The sequence below is a fragment of the Henckelia pumila genome, chromosome 1 (assembly GCF_033568475.1).
Source record: "Henckelia pumila isolate YLH828 chromosome 1, ASM3356847v2, whole genome shotgun sequence".
NCBI classification, from domain to species: Eukaryota; Viridiplantae; Streptophyta; class Magnoliopsida; order Lamiales; family Gesneriaceae; genus Henckelia; species Henckelia pumila.
Window position 1 is genome coordinate 156,938,897 of NC_133120.1, and position 21,371 is coordinate 156,960,267.

The 21,371-nt window shown below is 32.6% G+C and overlaps 1 protein-coding gene across 5 annotated transcripts; it reads left to right on the forward strand.

Moving 5' to 3' along the window:
- The first annotated feature begins 34 nt into the window (after positions 1–34).
- LOC140870765 (uncharacterized) lies at positions 35–9,901 on the forward strand. Of its 5 annotated transcripts, none has more exons than XR_012147560.1 (10): positions 41–310; positions 841–904; positions 1,014–1,131; positions 1,218–1,367; positions 1,486–1,590; positions 2,114–2,167; positions 8,434–8,654; positions 8,731–8,853; positions 8,935–9,355; positions 9,442–9,901. XR_012147560.1 is itself a non-coding variant. In XM_073273185.1 (10 exons), exons 7-9 carry the CDS (start codon positions 8,592–8,594, stop codon positions 9,076–9,078), a joined length of 330 nt encoding a protein of 109 aa, XP_073129286.1. In that variant the 5' UTR covers positions 45–310; positions 841–904; positions 1,014–1,131; positions 1,213–1,367; positions 1,486–1,590; positions 2,114–2,167; positions 8,434–8,591; the 3' UTR covers positions 9,079–9,355; positions 9,442–9,901. The 5 variants fall into 5 exon arrangements, 1 of the variants encoding a protein (XP_073129286.1); XR_012147548.1 differs by having other exon boundaries at positions 42–310; positions 1,213–1,367; positions 1,486–1,586; XM_073273185.1 differs by having other exon boundaries at positions 45–310; positions 1,213–1,367.
- Positions 9,902–21,371: the final 11,470 nt, after the last annotated feature.

The window sequence follows — 21,371 nt, forward strand, 5'->3', positions numbered from 1 at the left end:
GAAAAATTAAATTTAAAAATGCGAAGTAAAAATATGTCCGAAAGCTGGACTTCTGCCTTTCACCTTCATTTTCTTCAAATTTTTTCTCACTCGTACCGTAAAAAAATCCACCGCGCGATGCCCTTTCTTCTTCAACCCTAGCCATTCCCGTCGGCTTCTTCCCCGCTCGTTTTTGTCATCAATTCCGTCTGCACAAGTTCGGAGACAGATAGCCCAACCACCCTTTACCCATCTTATACCTTGTTTACCCCGATTGTGGCTTGTAATGGACGAATCGAGATCCAAATTTTGGTCGGAACCATAGTCGATCGTGAGTGAAGCTGTGCGCTGTTCTTCTTTGTTTCTTCTGGTGATTTCACTCCGATTTCTGGTTTTTATCGTTGTGCAGCTGTAATTCAAAGCTTAGAATATATCTGAGTCATGCCCAATGTTTTCCAATTGAACCAGCTGCAATCTGGTCTTTTCTGGTGATTTTGATGGTTTTGATCCTCGTGATATTGAATTTGGGAATTTTGAACAAATTTATCTTTTTACTGAGTATACTAAATTCGGGAATTTTGAGTTATTTCTTATTTTTTTTTCTTCTTGGTGTTTGCTTGTCTATGTGTGAATAAAGGCTACGTGAATGATGACTCTTGCATCCAAAGGTGCAAAATTCATGAAGTAAAATTTTGATTTTGTTATCATTGTTACTTTCAAGTTAATATTTTTGAATAAAATCTCTAAATATTTTAGTCACTTGTGATTGTGGGGTGGTTTACAAGAATTTATCAGCACTTCATAACATGTGATGTGTTACAATTTCTATCTATTTTACTTCTATTTCCGATTCATTATTAGCATACTTAGTGCTGCTGGGATGTGCTTTATGGATATGGCAACTAAGATCCTGGCCTTTTCCAAGGTATGGAACATTATTCGTATCTGTTTTGTGGAGATTCAGGGAGAAAAATGCGAGACATATTGTTCCTAAGATGATCTAGTACTGTTGGTGTTCTTGTTTTTGGATGCAGCAATCACAGATACGAACACAAAGGACAGTTTAAACAAACCAGTCGGGGAGGGAAGCATAGTAAGATTAACTAAGAGTCACATTTCTGCACAGGATTGTATGATATTGTCCAAGAAAGTGTGCGTTTTCGTTCTTCCTCCGTACATTTTATTCTTTAGTATTGTGTTCTAATTATTTTCACAATGGTAAAACATGAGTAGATTAGAGGGAAAGGGAAGGGAAATTGAAACTGAAGGATTTGACAGAGTACTTCCATCTTCCTATCAGTGTGACATCTAAGGAAATGAATGTATGAACATCCGCCATAAAAAAAGATATACCGTAGGAAGGCTTATCACGATGGCCTCATAGAAAGGTTCTTTTTTCTATATTTTAATTTTTGTAAATGTATGTGTATCTTAAGCTTGTTTTCTCAATGTTTTTATGATTGTATCAGTGTATTTTGATGGTGAATTTTTGCGTGACGACTGCAGATAATGAGTATCAAGAGTCAAATATCGAAGAAAAAGAAGAGATTGAATTCGGGTGATGCGGATGAAAATGAGCGTGCTTTGGAGCAGATACATGAGCTTGAGCAAGTACTTGAACTTTTTTGTGGAGAAAACGTTGGCTGATATATTTTTTGCTGGCATATATACTGATTTTTCTACAAATAAGTTATCTTTTATGAATGAATGTTAAATAAATGAGAAGAGGTAAAGACAAGAAGTTATTTTTGAAATAATAAACTTGCACGATAGGAGTTTGGTTGATTTGCTTGATGTTAAATTATGTGTCATGCGACAATGTTTTCTTTTTTTTATTATTTAATATTTTTTGATTGATAATTAAATGGTTACCAATTGATTCTATTTCATATTCAACATAATTTATACAATAGTTGGATCAAATTCGCATGATAATTTTAATCCAACGAATATGATAAATATGGATATGCATTAATTTTTATTGCAATGTTGCACTCTTTACAAAAAAATTTAGGGGTACAAAATGATTTTTATCTTCCAGATGCTCGAATTCTTAACAATTTCACCCTTTTTATTTTTCATAATTTTTGTATCTTCCTCCATTAAAAACTTGCACTTTGTTTGATTTGGATAGGGTAAAGTGATTAACAGTGGAGGTGCTGGAAGTTGTGGAACTTGCATAATAGAGGTAACACACCAAGCTTCACATGATTTTATTGCTAAGTTTGTCAGGCGATTTCCGGGTAGGGATATTCCTTTACAAACTGTGATTGGTTCTCGGGCTGTGGATACTCTTGTTCGTACAATTGTATATTTACTTTTTACTAATCGAAATGGTGCTATATATCAGTAAACTATTGTAAAGTTCTTGTTTGCTCGTCTTATTTTATTTTGCCAAATCTGAGAGAAAGAGAGTGTTTGGGCAAAATATGGAATTCCAGGTCCTTGTTCATGGTGATGGTTTCACCACTTTCATTTTAAATAGTCCAGGATTCTTTTCTTGTTGCTCAATGGGTTATGCTAATGGAGTAGTTAGCTCTCAAGGGAGGCAACCTTTGGTTTCCTTCGGGGTGATATCATATGTCCAGTATGCTGAAATACCTGATGGCCGCTCATTCCTTGGCGTTCCACACTATTACAGGCATAGCTTGCTTGTTTTGCAAAGAGCAACAAACAATGGAATGAACAACAGCTGAAGTTTCACTAGTAGAATTTCTATCTTTTACTTCGGCACTTTTTACTTCGGTAATTAGTAATTACGAAGTAAAAAGTAACAATCAACTTCGGTAATAACACCGGCGAGGTAAAATTGCACATTTTACTTCGGTACTTTAAAAACCCGGGCTTCACTAATAATTTTTTGTAGCATTTTACTTCGGCATTTTATTTTTGCCAAAGTAAAAAGTAAAAAAATAAAAATTTTAATTATAAGTGTTGAAGTAAAAAGATGAATCAGATCCCTTTCTTGAACCGGGATGTTATAAGTAACTTTCTTTCACTTTTAACACTTCGTAAAAAAAGAAATCCATCACCCATCTGCTCGCGATCCCCTTTCTCCTTCAACCAAGAGGCCGCCGATTTGCATCTCCAGCCATCCACCACCGTCGTGAATCGCTCGCCAACGCCGTAATTCGAAAGCCCAAGGTCTGAATCCTTCTGTTTTGGTATCAATTTGGGTTTTTCGGCGTTTTGGAAGATGTTTTCCTTTTTTTTTTACGTGAATTCGGGTTCCTGTTTTTTTTTTTTACATGAATTCAGATTTTCCCTTTTTATTTGTGTTTTACGTGTTTCTGAAGATGTTTTGTTCTTGTTGTTCGATCCAGAAAACTACAAATATGTATGCTCTGCTACCAATCTACCGTTTTGCTGGCCTTTTTCATAATGGATTCACGCCTGCTTTTTCTTTATCCCAGAATTCTTGCGCTCTTATCCAGTTTTTGTAATTCCCTTGCAAGTGTTTTGTTCACATTATGCCTATTGGGCACTGCCATCAAGATCATTCTTTCCTTCCTGCAAATAAAGTTTCTGATTCAAGTTTTTGAATTTATCATGTGTCTATTAAAAATGAATTCAGTAGTCTCAATTACTTGAGTGTCTTATTTAAAAATTCCATGTGATGTCTTTTTATTGTGATTTTCTTTAATCATATGCGAAATTGGTGAAACTAATGGTTGCAATCGTTCATGAGGTTTTAATTGTAAAATTTATTGTGTTTGGTAAATATTTAAAATTTGTAGAGTAAGTATTAAATAGATATTATACTTTTTAAAATTAAATTAGTTCATAATTATGTATAAAATTTGTTCTTAGCTTACTTAAATCTGAAACAGATTTTTTGCCGTCTGAAATTGTCATGAAGTTTAAACATATTATTTTTCGTCAACATATTTTCATGAAGTATTGGCAAGAAGTTTTTTAATTTCATTTCTCAAGAGCCCGTAATTTAAATATCCATTCTCTAAATAATATTTTAGACTTTATTACAGAAATTTGTATATATTATTTTGTTAATTTTTTATGTAGCATCTTAAATGGTTGGAAAGTCGTAGTAACTAGTATTTGAAGTGGAAATCATTCATGATTGTTGTAATCTTAGGCATTATATGTGTCTGCTTCTACTTAGTCATTCACAGTAGGCAAATGTAGCTTTTTCTTCAGTCTTAAGTAGAAGAATTATTTCAGCGGCTGAAAGATTATTTCTGGAACTTCTTTATACCTAAAATAATGGTAGAGTAGCATGTTTTTTATGATTAGATACAGTTAACCAATATTTATGATGTAATCTTATGATTAGAAGAATGTTGAGACCTTTTGCTTTTGGAGTCCCAAGTCTGAGTTTTATTCAAAACGTTTCTTTTATTTGATAGAGAGAATTTTCACCCTTCATCCATAGCATTTTTTCCTCTTTTGCCTATAGTTCATTAGCAATCGTTTTTTTGAAGTGTATACATCATAGTGTAAATAAATCAAATGTTGATTGTATTTCATTTTCTTTCAATAATCGAGTTCAAGTTTTTCATTCTAAAGTTTGAATTTTCCTTTTAAATACATTACTGAAGTAATTTTACAATAACACCACCAAGTCTCTTTTTGTCATGTCTCCATCTGTTTGCTCTCATGCTTTGACAGTAGGTTTAACGCGTGTGTAGCTTAGAAATTGAGTTGAATGAAAATGAATAGTACAAATTTTGAATCTGCATTATGAAGAAAACTTGTAGTGCTCTGTGTTGTCTTTGATTTGGCACTGAAAACATGTCATTTCATTAAAATTTAAAGGGATATGCCCATTTTTTTGAAACTGCACTATATGAAGAATAATTTCTTGCACCTGCTGTCATTTCGAAATCTGGTATTGTTCAGGGCATATTTCGAGGTTGAAATTCACATGAAACTTGTAGATAATTGTGTTTTCTTTGATATGCCACCAGTTATAACTCATTCGGATGTAAAATGAATTTTATATGAATTTTCTACTGAACTTGCTCCAATCTGCGGAAAATAGAATATCCGAGTTTTAGGTGTGTACTTGCAGATATATTCAAGCCTATTAGATGATTTTATTTGGAAAGTCTTTAAGAAGATGAAATGTAGCAAAATCAGTAGCTTTCATTTCCAATTTATAGAACTAGTTTTGAATGAGAAATGAATTAAATATGATTTTTACACTATCGGCTGACGAATCTGGAATTCGGTTTTGACCTTGTTGCATGTACTGTCTATAAAAGTCCAATTCGGCAGACCACACAGGCTTCTTTCTCAGCTTCTGCAGAAACTTAGATCAAACATGCAAGTAATCATTTTCATCTGGAGGATTAGAAATCTTGTGATGGTTGTTGGTTATTTCCTTTTCTTTTATGTATAAATTAAGTGTTTGTTTTTTATTCGACATTAGTATAGATTCCAGATTCTGTTGTTGTTGAGAATTATTCAAGTGTTAGATTTTGTACTGCAATGGATTATTGCCTACAAGATTTGGCTAATAACTAATTTTGACTCTCGCAGTAAGATGGTTCTTTCTGTGTTTTATGTGTTGGCATGCATGTTTTCTTGCACACTGAAAGTATTAACTTTGTGCCTGTTTTCTTCAGGTGTGGAAACATTAATTGGGCAAAGCGCCTAAAATGTTTCATCTGCGACACTAACAAACCTGGACATAGCGAGGGGTGTGTGAGGTATATGTATTATGTTTTTAGCCTTTTGGCTGTCTGCTTTTTGTTCTTCTGTAATTTTATACCACTACATGGGTTTTCTGATATTGAAGCAATAGGGTTTTAACAGTAAACTCCGAAATTTCTTGTCGAATTATCTTGTTATAGAGATGAATATATAATTGATTGCTTGTATTGAAATATAAAAGACCAAACGGCGCCGACGAGTGGCTGAAGATGTAGTGAAAACTTTCTCCTAGATATTCAGGGGTATGGGATCGAGGCTATTAATCAAATTGCTTTCCATGATATCAGGATGATGGTGAGATGTACGATGAATTTGAAAATCTTAAAAAAAAGTTCTGTTCTAAAACACAACAAACTGAAAATGCTCTAGGAGTTCCTGGTGTTGGACCTGCTGGATGGGAGGTTGAAGAACTAGGTACTTTATGTTTATGTGAGTTGTGTTCCCTTCTGATTTAATTTGAATACATCTTTTTTCAGTGTGTAATGTTACGTTTTGTGAGACAAATGGACTTGACCAAATATTGTGCATGTCTATTCTGCAATTTGTTCAAAATAAATCGAACGACCATTTTCTTATATTTGAGAGCTTTACTCTTTTGTTCTTACCTAATTCAATTTTTTTGAGTTCAAAACTTGTTATTTGGATTGTGATTGTTGCAATATTTTTTATTTCATTTTAGGGTAATCTAAAACAAAGTGGTTATGTTGAATGTCGATTTTGTGTGATGAAGTATATGAAAGAGATAGTTGAATGTGAAAATATACAGTTGGAGAAGATGGTGAGTTTCATTTTCATTTTATGCTTTGGTTTATGTGAAAATCTGGTTACATCCTTATTTGCTTCTTAGTTGCTCAGAAATGAATCTGAAGTTGGCATTTTTGGTAGGCTTCTGTTCTTGCTTTCAAATAAATTATTTCATAGCCAAACTTTTTGTCTTAGCACTGTTAGGGGTGATAGGGTTTTATTTCTTAATCAACTCTTTTTCAGAGATATTGACATATTGTACTTGCTCGTTGGTTTATATCATATTTTCTCATACGAACAAGAGCATTCTTTCATGCTGATAAATGTTGGAATTAAAACTGTCTGAGATTACTTGCAACTGCTCTATGATGTTGGTGATTTAAGTTTCTAGTTTGGTTGGGGTCAATGGTATTTTGTGCGACTGCTCTATGATGTTTGGTGATATAAGTTTCTAGTTTGGTTGGGTCAATGGTATTTTTGAAGCAAAACTTTCATGCTTGTGATCATTGATGTCGCCGATGCCAAGGAATTTAATGAATAAAATATGGTCTCTTTAGCTTTTTCCAGTAATGGACGTTCTAGTGAACTAACATTTGATTTTGTTGGACAAGCTATGGTTCACTGCATTGCTAACATCAACTGAGTGTCATTGTTTTCCCTTGGATTTAGCTAGCTATTGGACTTATTTGTGGAAATTTAAATATATATGTATCCTTGATAGAGCGTGTTTTCAATTTGGTAATGTTTTAATTTAATCAGCTATTGCAACGACATGTGATCAGTACCCGCATATGTCGTTGTTACCCTTATTTGTGAACCGAAAAATATGTATCCTCGATCTTGAATTTCAATTTGATCTATTTTATTTTTTACATTTCAATTTCAGGATCCATCACGAAGCAATATTACAACCAAGCTCAATTTGATGAAGTTAGAAGTAAATGGAATGAATTCGTCTACTCATATGTAGGTGCCTAAATTGGTCATGCACGTTGGGAAAAATCTGCGTTTTTTCTTAGTGAATTATTGGATATACTTGTTAGAACACTTTACTTTTGTGGAAATACTCGTGGATTCGTGGATGCATAATTGTAGATTTACGGATGTACTTGTGGATTTACGGATGTTCGTAGTTTTTGGATGGATAATTTATCAATCTATTTATTATATTTTATGTTTCAGAAATATATATATTGTGGTGTTCCTGTATCTAATTAAAATTGTTTCATTTTGATTTATTGAAACATATATTTTTACTTTATCTGTCAATGTAAAAGCTGAAGCCATATATATTTTATTACTTCGACAGGTAACGAAACTGATGAAGTAATGGGCATGTTTTTACTTCATCAAATTGCATAATATGTGAAGTTAAATAGAACATTTACTTCGTCACATAATGAAAATGTCAAAGTTAAAGACATGATTTTACTTCCTCAGTCAATGTAAATAACGAAGTCGTATATTTTCTATTACTTCGTTACTTAATGAAACGGCGGAAGTAAAAGACATGTATTTACTTCGCCAGTCAACGTAAATGTCGAAGTCACAGATATTATATTACTTCGTCACATAATAAAAATGCCGAAGTAAAATTCATGCTTTTACTTCGTAACCGGTCCAATCATGAACCGTTTTTGACTCCGTGAATCGATCAAAGACTTCGGTAATTTCATGGCTTAGACTTCGGTTATTAAGCGAAGTAAAACAGTACCCTATTACTTCACGTGCATCTACTTCGCTACTTATCTACCTACAACTTCAGTTAATATGCGAAGTAAAATGCAGAAATTCTAGTAATGTTTGTGATTAATTTTGGTGATATTGTTGGCGGCTTCTGCCCAAAGGACCAGTCTCTAACTGCTATCAATACAATTGTCAACGAGTTTAGTAATTGTGCTCTTTACTCTTTCTGATGAAAGATAGTAGAAAATGTTTTTTTAAATAAAATTAGTATTTTTCTGATTGCTTCAGCTCAATTGGTTAATTTTCATAGACTTCGTATTGATTCCTGCTTTTGGAGTATCATTTCAGGCGACATCGTAAAAAAAATTGAAGGAGAATGGGTACAAGTACAGCTGGGGGAATGTTACTGTGAAGCTTGCTGAAACCTATGGATTTTGCTGGGGAGTTATGCGAGCTGTACATATTGCATACGAAGCTAGAAAGCAGTTCCCCAACAAGAACGAACAATGCACTATAGATATCACCACAAAATGTCTCGTAAGGGTTACATCGGATTGGAGGCTGAACTGGTAAGCTATGCATCATTCTATTTTTCATTTTCAGAAAGTAATTAATGTTCGTAAGATGAAAATTTTGGGATTGTAGAGGGAGAAAAACATAATTGCTGAAGACGAAGAAGTTGATAGATCGATTCTTTGGCGTAAAGCTCGTGAAGACAAATCTGGAATCATTACGAGTCCGGACACATCAGAAGTTGCTGAAAAAATTGTAAATGTTTAGTTTTATCAATCACCATATTCCCTAGATATATTAAATTTTTTCGATTGATTTTTTATGTCTCATTTGTAGGATGACTTATTGGAGAAAAAGGAAAAAGGAGAATTCAAGGTTTCTGGAATGAATGATGTTTTAACCACTGTCTTAGGAAGTCAGGAACACCATGGAAGGGTTCAAGGTGTGGGAGGATTTGTAAAACCTCACGTTTTTTTTTAAGACTCCAAGAAAAAAGAGGGAATCATTCCAGAAAACTACGACGGGAAACATCAATGAACAATTGGAGGAGACTAGACTTTTGAAGGCTGAATTAGAGAAGTTGAAGGCTCAACTTGCTAGTGTTTTGCCAATCATCAATGATCGAAGTTCTGAGATTGTAGCATCAAACAAGTCCTCAGAAATTCAATGTCCAAAGCAAAAACAATCGAAGGATATGGACCCAAAGTTGTCAAAGGATTTGGAAGATTTTTATGAATGCGGCCCTCCTGACATGAAGGTTCGATATTCATATGTTTCACGAGAAATTTGATTTTTTTAATCACATTTTACATATGTATATATAATAATTTATTGTTCTTAAAGGGTAAAAAATGCCACCTTGCCGTCAAAAAATGTGAAAATGTGGTGGCGTATGGCACAGTAATATCAGAGGGAGGCCCAAATGTCATGATTCACAATGTTCCACTTGGGGAAGAGAACTTCAAGGTGTCTGTTGATGTTGTGTTAGATGAAACAGCAATGCTTCCAATCCCAATTAAGTCTGGACCAACAATCGTTACTGATGCAATTGGAGCCATTGTTGGTTGGCCTAAAGAGTTGGTAATTTTTCCAAAGAAAAAGGTATTGTGACCAAGTATACTGATTTTTAATTATGAAAATTGGGAGAGGAGATGATTTTATTGCTAACATTTAGAATATATATGTGTGTGTGTCTGTATGATCTCCATCTACAAAATTCAAGAAAAAATAGTTTGCATTTGTCTTGATTTGTATACTTTTGGATGGATAATTTATCAATCTAATTAGTGTATTTTACGTTTCAGATATATATATATATATATATATATATATATATATTAATGGTGTTATTGTATCTAATTAAAATTGTTTAATGTTGATTTAGTGATACATATATTTTTACTTCATCAATCAATGTAAAAGCCGAAGCCATATGTACTTTATTACTTCGTCAATTAATGAAACTGCTGCAGTAAGGGCATGTTTTTACTTCGCCAAGTTACATAACATTTGAAGTTAAATAGAGCATTTACTTCATCACTCAATGTAAATACCGAAGTCATATATGTTCTATTACTTCGTCGTTTAATGAATCAACGGAAGTCATATATGTTCTATTACTTCGTCACTTAAGAAAACTGTCGAAGTAAAATACGCGCATTTAATTCGTCAGTCAACGTAAATGGCGAAGTTATAGATGTTATATTACTTCGTCACATAATGTAAATGCTGAAGTAAAAGGCATGCTTTTACTTCAGAACCGGTCCAATATTAAGCGAAGTAAAATGGTACCCTATTACTTCGGTAATTTCATGCCTAATACTTCGGTTATTAAGCGAAGTAAAATGGTACCTATTACTTCACGTGCATCTACTTCGGTACTTATCTATCTACGACTTCAATTAATATGCGAAGTAAAAGGCATAAATTCTACTAGTGTATTTATTTTAATTTGTTTGGATTTGTGGAGGTTTCTCTGTTTTGTGAATAAATTTAGAAGAGTTAATTCAGATCTATTCAGCCAAATTGATGCAAAAATGCTATTAGAAAATTTATGAACCGAACTCAATTCCTTCGAAAAATTTAACAAATTTAATTTCTAAGTTTTGATTAACGTGAGAAGTCAAATAAAAACCCTTGTGCTATCCATGACTAGTGTTATCAATTCGAATTTATCACTTAAACGAGTACATCGCTACCACTTGCTCTTAATAGCACAAGGGTTCTTATTTGACTTAATCTATTCGAATATATTCGGGCGGTTCGAGTTTACAATTTTCGATATGATTTTGTTTTGGCTCGAGTTTGGTTGATAAATTTTCTTATAGCATTTTTGCATCAATTTGGTTAGAATAGTTCTGAATTAACTTTTTTAGGTTTATCTACAAACCGAAAAACCTCCACAAATCCAAACTAATTAAAATAAATATATGACTATGCTAACTAAAATTTAAGTTAAAAATAAAATTATATTTAAAAAATATAATATAAAATACATTTTATGAAAATATGTTATTTAGGTTAACTAATGTTTTTATAAATATATCTAATCAAAATATATTTATTTAATCAATCTAATTTTTAAATGTAAATTTTTTGTTTTGTTTTTTTTAAAAAAAATTTAAACATGATCATAAAATTTGAAAATTAAAATTTATTTTTTTGAGAAAAAATTATCATACTAATACACTAAATAAATAATAATTTTATAAAATATTATTAATTACATAATTAATTAAAAAATAAAAAAAATTGCAGATGGGGGCTTGCCATGCGTCCAACGTCCGCTCTTCGTAGGAGGTTTTGCAGTATATTTGTAAATGCCTATATTTCAACTTATTTTTCCAATTAATGTTTTAAAAAAAATTAAATATAAAAAAACCCCTCACAACCTATATGTGTTTGTTTCATTCTCTTAGAGAGTAAATAAAATTTAGATGCGATAAAAAAAAAATTTACCATCACATTATATTTATTATTTAGCAGTAGTGTTCTTCTTCCTCATTCTTGTACAATGAAATATATTATATGTAATCGATAACTTATAATTCATTTGATACTAGATCCCAACAAAAGAGAGATCGAGAACTTTTTTTTTAACACGAAATAATTTTTTTTTTTTTGAAAGTGAAATAAAATTTATTATCAACCAGATTGTAGCTAGCCAATCTGTGTGTGAAATGAGATCTTTCAGTTTTTTATTAGGTCAATGTCAGAGGGCCACAGTGTCGGTTGACTCGGTTTACGAATGTGGAGGCCCAATACTTGTTATTTGTTGGGCCTAAAATATTAAATAGTGCCATGGCCCAGTAGTTGTGATGTAAGGAACTAGTGAAGTGTATTTTTGTCAAGTGGTTTGATTAATATCATGTCCGTTTCGTAGTTTTATCTAAAAGTCACGAGTTTTAAATTTAATTTCCAAAATTATTTTTAAAATTTATATTATATCTAATTAAACGTTTATATATTTTTATTTTTATTTATTTTTTGTATTTTTAAAAACAAAATAAATTTTAGATAAGCTTTTATCTAAACATAGAGATGGAAATTAGAATAAATAATTAATCGAAAGAATTTTTTTTAGAGTACAATTACAATATGGAATCAGAGTACAACCGACGGAGTTTGAGCATTGACTCGAATATTAAATCTACCTAAATAAATCAAAAAATCTAACCGCAAACAACGAAATTTGAACCTGAGATTAAATGGCTTAGGCCTCAGCTGGCTAAGGCCTCATCAGCATTAATCGAAAAAATTAAAAGAACAAAAAAGACATAATATTCAACAAGTAAGAATTTTTATTTTACTGTTTATATATTTTTATTGTGTATATATTAATATATAATGTCATGTTATGAAAAAAAAATAAGTTTTTTTCAAAACTTGTTATAAATCCTGGAAGGATGTTAAGACGACATCCCACACTCCCGGTAAGGGATACGACAAGTATAAAAGATTCTAAGGTTCTTAAACAATATAATCATATTTGTATAATTTCATGTTATTATATAAAAGGTTGTCTATGACACCGATCTTATAATAATGTGATATGATATACTATACCTGACTTTATACTAACTATATTGGTATAATTTCACAATATTATATAAAATGTTATCTACGACACTGACCTTATAATAATGTGATATGATATACATAATTATTTAATTATGATTATCATTATATGCATTGCATCATTATCACGAATTTTTATTCAACATATACTCGATTTTTTCTTTACCCTCAACGGTCACAAACGGCTAGTTTTTGGCCCATAAATATGTTCACTCAAACTTATTTTCAATCACAACAAAATTCACTCTTTCTCTCAAAATATTTTTACTCGATTTTTCGAAGATGGAGATGATGGCATTTATAAGGCTATTTTTCATAACGATTATGATCATCATGCTCACGAGTCTTGTACTCACCAACAATTTTCCACCACATACTTTTTATCTATTTGTATACGCACTTGTAATTTTTATTTTTCCATTATTTTGTATTATCATATTAATGGAAATTAACTAATAAAATGCATTATTATTTTTCTAGTACCACCATGTCAAACTTGGCAAAGCTTGAATTCGTTGCACTCGATATCACTAAAAAAAATTATATGTCATGGACTCTTGATGTTGAGATGCATCTTGAGTCATTGGGTCTAAGTGATACCATCAAAGAAATTAATATATCAACCTCACAAGATAAAGCAAAGGAAATGATTTTCTTACGCCGACATCTTGATGAAGGGTTGAAATGTGAGTATCTCACAGAAAAAGACCCAATGATTTTATGGAAAGGGTTGAAAGAAAGATTTGAGCATATAAGGGAAGTGATACTCCCGACCGCCCGTGATGAATGGAATACGTTGAGATTCCAATACTTTAAAAAAGTCAGTGATTATAATTCTGCGATGTATCGAATAGTCTCGCAATTAAAATTCTGTGGACTTGAAGTCATAGGGATGGAAATGCTTGAGAAAACATTTTTCACTTTTCACACATCAAATATAACTTTACAACAACAACATAGAGTGCGTGGTTTTACGAGATATTCTGAACTCATTGCATGTCTTCTTGTGGCGGAAAAAAACAACGAATTGTTAATAAGAAATCATCAATCCCGACCCACTGGATCAACGGCATTTCCTGAAGCAAATGTCGTAATGAAAAATGAAAATCAAAATCAAAATAGACCAGATTTTGATCGTGGACGAGGTCGAGGACGTGGGCGTGGACGTGGACGTAAAAATGATCGCGGTCATGGTCGCAGTCGTGGATATGAAAATAATCGAGATAGTTACTTTAATAACTCATCTCAAAAGAACATCACGAACCACCCACCAAAAAGGCAACATGAAAATACGAGTGAAAATGAAAATCACTCAAAAAGAACTGAGAGTGTTTGTTATAGATGTGGCACTCCAGGACATTGGTCACATATTTGTCGAACCCCTGAGCATCTATGTAAGCTCTATAAAGAATCGACAAAGGGGAAAGGAAAAGAGACCAATTTTGTTGAAAATAGTGACCATTTAATTGGTTCAACTAGTTTCAATGCTGCAGATTTTTTGAATGATTTTGAAGACATTGATTAAAGATTGGTGGAACTTGATTGTAACAAATTTGTATTTTTCATGCATTCTTGTATTATAAAGCATGTTATATTTTGCATTTGTATTGAACTTAATTTTTCTTTATTGCATTTTTGTGAAGTTTGATATGAAAAATGCTATGAGCAAACATGGAAATAATATCATGGAAATTTGCATACCGGATAGTGGTACAACGCATACTATTCTGCGAGATGAAAGATATTTCTTGGAAATAAAACCAACAAAAACAATGGTGAATACAATATCAGGTCCTGTAGACTTGATTGAAGGTTGTGGTAAAGCACAATTTTTGTTACCAAATGGTACAAAATTTCTGATAAATGATGCTTTATATTCACCACAATCGAAAAAAAATTTGTTGAGTTTTAATGACATATATTCTCATGGATATGATACTGAGCCGATAACTGATGGAAATCAGAAATATATGTGTCTTAACACATATAAATCAGGAAAGAAATACGTGGTTGAAAAATTATCAATGCTCCCTACTGGATTGCATTATACACATATAAGGCCAATCGAATCAAATATGGTGGTTAATAGTTCTTCAATATTAATCAATTGACATGATCGATTGGGACATCCTGGTTCAATAATGATGCGAAGAATTATTGAAAATACGCATGGTCATCCATTGAAAGACCAGAAGATCTTTCAGAATAATAAGTTTCAATGTAAATCATGTTCTCTTAGAAAACTTATTATAAGACCATCGCCAGCTAAAATCCAAACAGAATCACCCATATTTCTTGAACGTATTCAAGGTGATATTTGTGGGCCAATTCATCCACCATGTGGACCATTTCGATATTTTATGGTATTGATCGATGCCTCCAGCAGATGGTCACATGTATGCTTATTGTCAACTCGGAATGTGACATTTGCAAAACTAATGGCTCAAATAATAAAATTGCGGAATCAATTTCCCGATTATACAATCAAGAAAATAAGACTTGATAATGCTGGAGAATTTACTTCCCAAACTTTCAATGACTATTGTATGTCAATGGGAATTACTGTTGAACATCCTGTTGCTCCTGTTCATACACAGAATGGATTAGCTGAATCATTGATTAAAAGTCTACAACTGATTGCTAGACCAATGATTATGAGAACAAAACTCCTTATTTCTATATGGGGACATGCAATTTTACATGCTGCGACATTAATTCGCATCAGACCAAGTGCATATCATAAATTCTCCCCATTGCAGCTTGCATTTGGTAAAGAACCAAATATTTCTCATTTGAGAATTTTTGGATGTATGGTGTATGTGCCTATTGCACCACCTCAACGATAAAAAATGGGTCCTCAAAGAAAAATCGGTATTTATATCGGTTATGATAGCCCATCAATCATTCGATATCTTGAGCCTCAGACAGGCGATGTGTTTACAGCACGTTTTGCTGATGGTCATTTTAATGAAGAAATATTTCCAATGTTAGGGGGAGAAAAGAAACACATCGAAAAAGAAATCACATGGTATGTACTATCATTGTTACATTTGGATCCAAGGACCAAACAATGTGAGAAAGATGTACAGCAAATTGCGCACTTGCAAAGAATTGCAAATCAAATGCCAGATGCATTTGCAGACACAAAAGGGGTAACAAAATCATATATACATGATGTAAATGCCCCTGCTCGAATTGAAATTCCAAAGAAACAAATTAAAGACACTCATGATGTCATAAAACGCTTGAAGCGTGGAAGGCCAGTCGGTTCCAAGGATAAAAATCCTCGGAAAAGAAAAGGCATAGAGAAACACGATGATCATAAAATAGAAAATGGTGTTCCAGAAAAAACACCTGATGATGAAAATGTTCTGTCAGAACCACAAACTGACGAGAATCGTGAAATCTCTATCAATTATATTAATACTGGAAAAATATGGAACCGAAGAGATATAGAAGATATTGATGAGATATTTTCTTATAATGTGGCATGTGACATCATAAATGAAAACGAGGATCATGAACCAAAATCCTTTGGTGAATGTAAAACTCGTCATGATTGGGCAAAATGGAAAGATGCCATCCAGGTTGAATTGGATTCGCTAAATAAACGCAATGTTTTTGGACCTATAGTCCTCACACCTGAAGGTGTAAAACCTGTTGGATACAAATGGGTTTTTATTCGAAAGCGAAATGAGAAAAATGAAATAGTAAGATATAAAGCTAGACTTGTTGCACAAGGTTTTTCTCAAAGACCTAGAATTGATTATGAAGAAACGTATTCTCCTGTTATGAATGCAATTACGTTTCGATATTTGATTAGTTTGGCAGTGTCTGAAAATTTGGAAATGTGTCTGATGGATGTTGTTACGGCTTACTTATACGGATTACTTGATAGTGATATATACATGAAAATCCCTGAAGGATTTAAGATGCCTGAGGTACAAAGTTCAAAACCCAGAGAATTTTATTCTGTAAAATTGCAAAGATCATTATATGGGTTGAAGCAATCCAGCCGAATATGGTATAGTCGGCTAAGTGAGCACTTGATGAAAAAGGGATATGTAAATGATCCAATATGCCCTTGTGTTTTCATCAAGAAAACAACATCCGGATGTGTAATTATTGTTGTATATGTTTATGATTTAAACATCATTGGAACGAATAAAAAAATTCAAGAGGTTATGATGTACTTGAAGAAAGAATTCGAAATGAAGGATCTTGGAAAAACCAAGTACTGTCTGGGTTTGCAAATAGAACAAAAAGAATGTGAAATTTTTGTTCACCAGGTAAATTATACAGAAAAGATCCTTAAACGTTTTAATATGGATAAATCAAATCCATTAAGTACTCCAATGGTTGTAAGATCATTAAACATAGAAAAGGATCCATTTCGTCCATGTGAAGATGATGAAGTTATTCTTGGTCCAGAAGTACCATATCTAAGTGCCATTGGTGCCCTTATGTATCTTGAAAATTACACTAGACCAGATATATCTTTTGCTGTAAATTTATTGGCAAGATTCAGTTCATATCCAACAAAGAGGCACTGAAACGGAATTAAACATATATTTCGTTATCTACGAGAAACGACAGATTTGGGACTTTTGTACTCAAAAGACACCAATCAAAGTATCATTGGTTATGCCGATGCTGGATATTTATCTGATCTACATAAGGCACGTTCCCAAACCGGATATGGATTTACTCATGGAGGCACAGCAATTTCTTGGCGTTCACAGAAACAATCACTCGTAACAACTTCATCAAATCACGCTGAGATTATTGCGCTACATGAAGCAAGCCGTGAATATGTTTGGCTAAAATCAATGACACAACATATCCAAACTTCTTGTGGATTATCAGTGGACAAGAAGCCTGTGACGTTGTATGAAGACAATGCTGCATGTATTGCTCAAATGAAAGAAGGATACATCAAAAGTGACAGAACAAAACATATACCCCCAAAGTTCTTTGCCTACACTCAAGAGCTTGAGAAAAATAAAGGTATTGATATCTGTTATATTCAATCAAGTGAGAACTCATCAGATCTCTTCACAAAGGCACTTCCCACAATGATATTCAGAAAGCATATATACAACATTGGGATGCGCAATCTGCGGAATATGTGAAGAATCACTCATGTTAACATGAGGGGGAGTTTACGTGGCTGCACTCTTTTTCCCTTACTATGGTTTTTATCCCACTGGGTTTTTTCTAGTAAGGTTTTTAACGAGGCAGTATAAAACACGTAATGAAGACAGTCATCATATCACGATCATTATCACAATGGGGAGTGTTGAAAAATATATTATTATTATTAATATTATGTTGAATATTGAATGTTAAATATTGAGTTGTAAAATGTGGAAAATTAGTGTGTGATGATGTAGATGATGATGTATTTATTTTTGGACTAATCTCAAATGTGGATCTATAAATATGTCTTCATTTGTGATGAAAAATACAATTGAGTTGAGAGAAAAATATTATAAAGTGTGAAGTTTGATATATTTTGAGTTTTGAAGTTTTTACTTTTTACCATAAATTTTTACTTTTTCACAACAATAATTATTAATTCGTGCTGGCCCCTACACATTGTATATAAGGTTTGAGCCCACAGCCCATGTTAATTGTTCAGCCTTATGGGCTTGGACATTTGATTGCAATTTATCTTTAATTATCCTATTGCACACTAATCAAGACCAAACATTTATCAACGTCTGTTTGGCTTATGCCAAAAAACATAAAAGTAACTGAATAATTAGTGGTTTTGGTCCTATACACTATTACACATATTAAAGAAAAAGTATTCCATTAATTCAAACTACATACTAAAATCCAGAGTCAAAAACATGATAATACAATTCAAAAAAAGGAAATAAGAATCCTTGCGCTTGAATGTCCAAGCGACCCTTGAAAGATCGAGACTCCGAATCTTAAAATTGGAACTTTGATACGGGTGATAAGATACTAACATAAATAATAATGTTACATTGCATTCAATGATTAATTAGAATGATCGATTCTCCATTAAAGGGGGACATTCATTGATTAGTTCTTTCAAAGCAATTGCTTCTGCGGTAACTATTATATTGGTAATGAAAACCCCATTATACACAGAGCCATCAATTTAGGTTAGACATGTCGATTCGGTTCGTTCCGTCACACAATTTAAGTGAGTTCAACTAAAGACGTGCCAACCTACTGTGGGTCTGGGTTGGCCCGCGGGCCTTATTTATTTTATTTTATTTTTTGCTTTTATGGTGATACATATATGTATTTTTTTAATGAAAGTTGTGAATTTCTATTGTATTAATTAATTTATATAAAATTTACACGTATGAAATCAATAATTAAAAATTTTATTAATATGTTTCTATTAATATTTATTGATGAAATAAAATTTATAATTAATTATAATGATTTTTATTTTTATTTATTTATTTTTATTTGTAGTTGAAAGTAACGTTGTACGTGGTTTGTTATGTGAAAACAGGCAGTGTTGTACTTGGTATTGTAACACCAACGACAAAATAGTGCAGCGAAAATTAAAGCGTAAATAAAACACAAGTAAATAATTTTTGCACGAGTATAAAAACTCGTGCGGGTGCCTTAGGACTAAATATCACTAGAAAAAGTAAGACCAGTCTTAAAAAGCAATACTAGTGATTTTATGAAAAATCAATAAATCCTAAATTTCTCAACAAGTTGAGAAATCAAACTTGCATCCTAAATAAATCAGAGTAAAACAAATCACATGCAACTCCCGTAGCCTAAATTTGAAGAAACACAAAAAATCTTCGAACAACACTATTCACACAGTGTTGTCTCTGATGTCTTCAAGACGAATGGTAACACGGGGACAAGAAACAACGAAGGTTGCAAAATCTTGCTTCAGAATCTTTGAATAAGATTCAATGGAATTCTTCAGTTTATGCGCAGGGAATTATCGTCTGAAGCGTCCCTTTGTTTGTGCACGAAATCCCTTTATTTATAGATAAGCGTCCATGCATAGAAGAGATTTCCTGGTAGAGTCCTATGTCAATAAAGAAATAAAACTTTGTTAGGATTCAGACTCTATTTAATACTATCTTGATAATATTTGATAACAATAATACTTAATAATTCCATATCAAGATAATAATAACATAGGTAAATATCTATCCATATATTCTCGATAATAACATAGAATATTTAACCATATCATATCAAATCTTTTGTCTAGAAAGTAAAATTTAATATTATCATTAACACGCTTAAGGAAAAGATTTTTCAAGGAATTAAAATTCCTTTTAATCTCCCTCCTATTGTCTTTCTGGACAAAATCTGCACAAACACTTTTAAACATAAACTCCCCCTGAGTTTAAAAATCTTCTCACTCTGAATTTGTAAGTCTTCCCCTAAAGTGTTGTCCCTCGTGTTGGCAACACTAAGAATAACATCAACTTTGATACTTAGGGATTCTATAATTCACATATTAGATCATAAGTGGGGTAGAAGTTGTTAGTCTAGTTAAAACATATTCAAGCAATTAAGGCACACAACTAGATCAAACAAAACAGTTATATTGACATTAAAAGAGAAACTAAACAATTAAGAAAAGATGAGAGAAAAAATCAAAACAAAACTAAAACTGATCACTATCAGATCCCTCTCGATCAGTAGCTTCTTCCTCATCATCTTTTGTGCAGATAGACAAGCTTGTGCACCACTATCTCCCCTTTTTGGCCAGAAATGCCAAGTTGTCTTCGACAATCGGCCAAAATCGTGCTATAAAAGGCAATATCTTCCTGAGTTTGAGCAATTTTCTCCCCAGCACGTGTCATCAGCAACTGAATTGTAGCAGTAGAAAATTCCAAAGAAGTAGGCACAGAATCTTCAATGTTGTCACCCGTGTTGGCAACACCGGGTGCAACATCAGCATCAACAACAACTTCAGCAGCAGTAGTATGATTGGCAGTCCAGGGCAAATCAAGAATGCGATTTCCATTGAGTATGGATGTAAACGAGCCGAGCCGAGATTTTGAATGTTCAAGCTCGGTTCATTTATAACCGAGCCGAGCCCGAGCTTACTTAACGAATATATTCATGGCTCACGAGCTTATTCGAGCTTTTATCGAGCCTAAACGAGCTTAATATATTTAAACTATAAATTTAAATATTCATTAAATTAATTAAAAACTAAATTATATATTTGAAAAAAGTATAATATTATTATTAAAATTTGTAAATTTATTATAATAAATTAATTTTTATAGATTTTTTAATATTTTTCATAAGTAAAGTATAAATTTATAAATTAAATATCAATAATATTATTTTTTTTGTCTAAGAGATGACTTACGAGCTTGTTAATGAGTCTGTTCACGAGCTAACGAGCCTGTTAACGAGCATGTTCACGAGCTAACGAGCCGAATATTGTAAAGCTCGAGCTTGGTTCGTTTGTCTTAACAAACCTCATTAAACGAGCTCGAACGAGCTTTTAACGAGCCGAGACCCGAACAGCCCGCGAACTGTTCGGCTCATTTACATCCCTACCCTTGAGTAGTCCAGATGCTATCTTCAAAATCTCCGGTTGATCAGATAGATCTTCAGTGATATTGCAAATAAACCCTTGAGACTCTAAAAGACCATAAATCAACGATGAGAATGACAACTTTGTAGATTTAAGTCCTCCATTAGCAAACTGGAGC

Bases quoted from the DNA above. Each gene is read 5' to 3' on its own strand.
- LOC140870765 (XM_073273185.1), top strand. From the start codon at position 8,592: ATGCACTATAGATATCACCACAAAATGTCTCGTAAGGGTTACATCGGA. The intron at 8,655-8,730 runs GTAAGCTATGCA...TTGGGATTGTAG, and splicing joins TCGGATTGGAGGCTGAACTG to AGGGAGAAAAACATAATTGC. The intron at 8,854-8,934 runs GTAAATGTTTAG...TCTCATTTGTAG, and splicing joins CAGAAGTTGCTGAAAAAATT to GATGACTTATTGGAGAAAAA.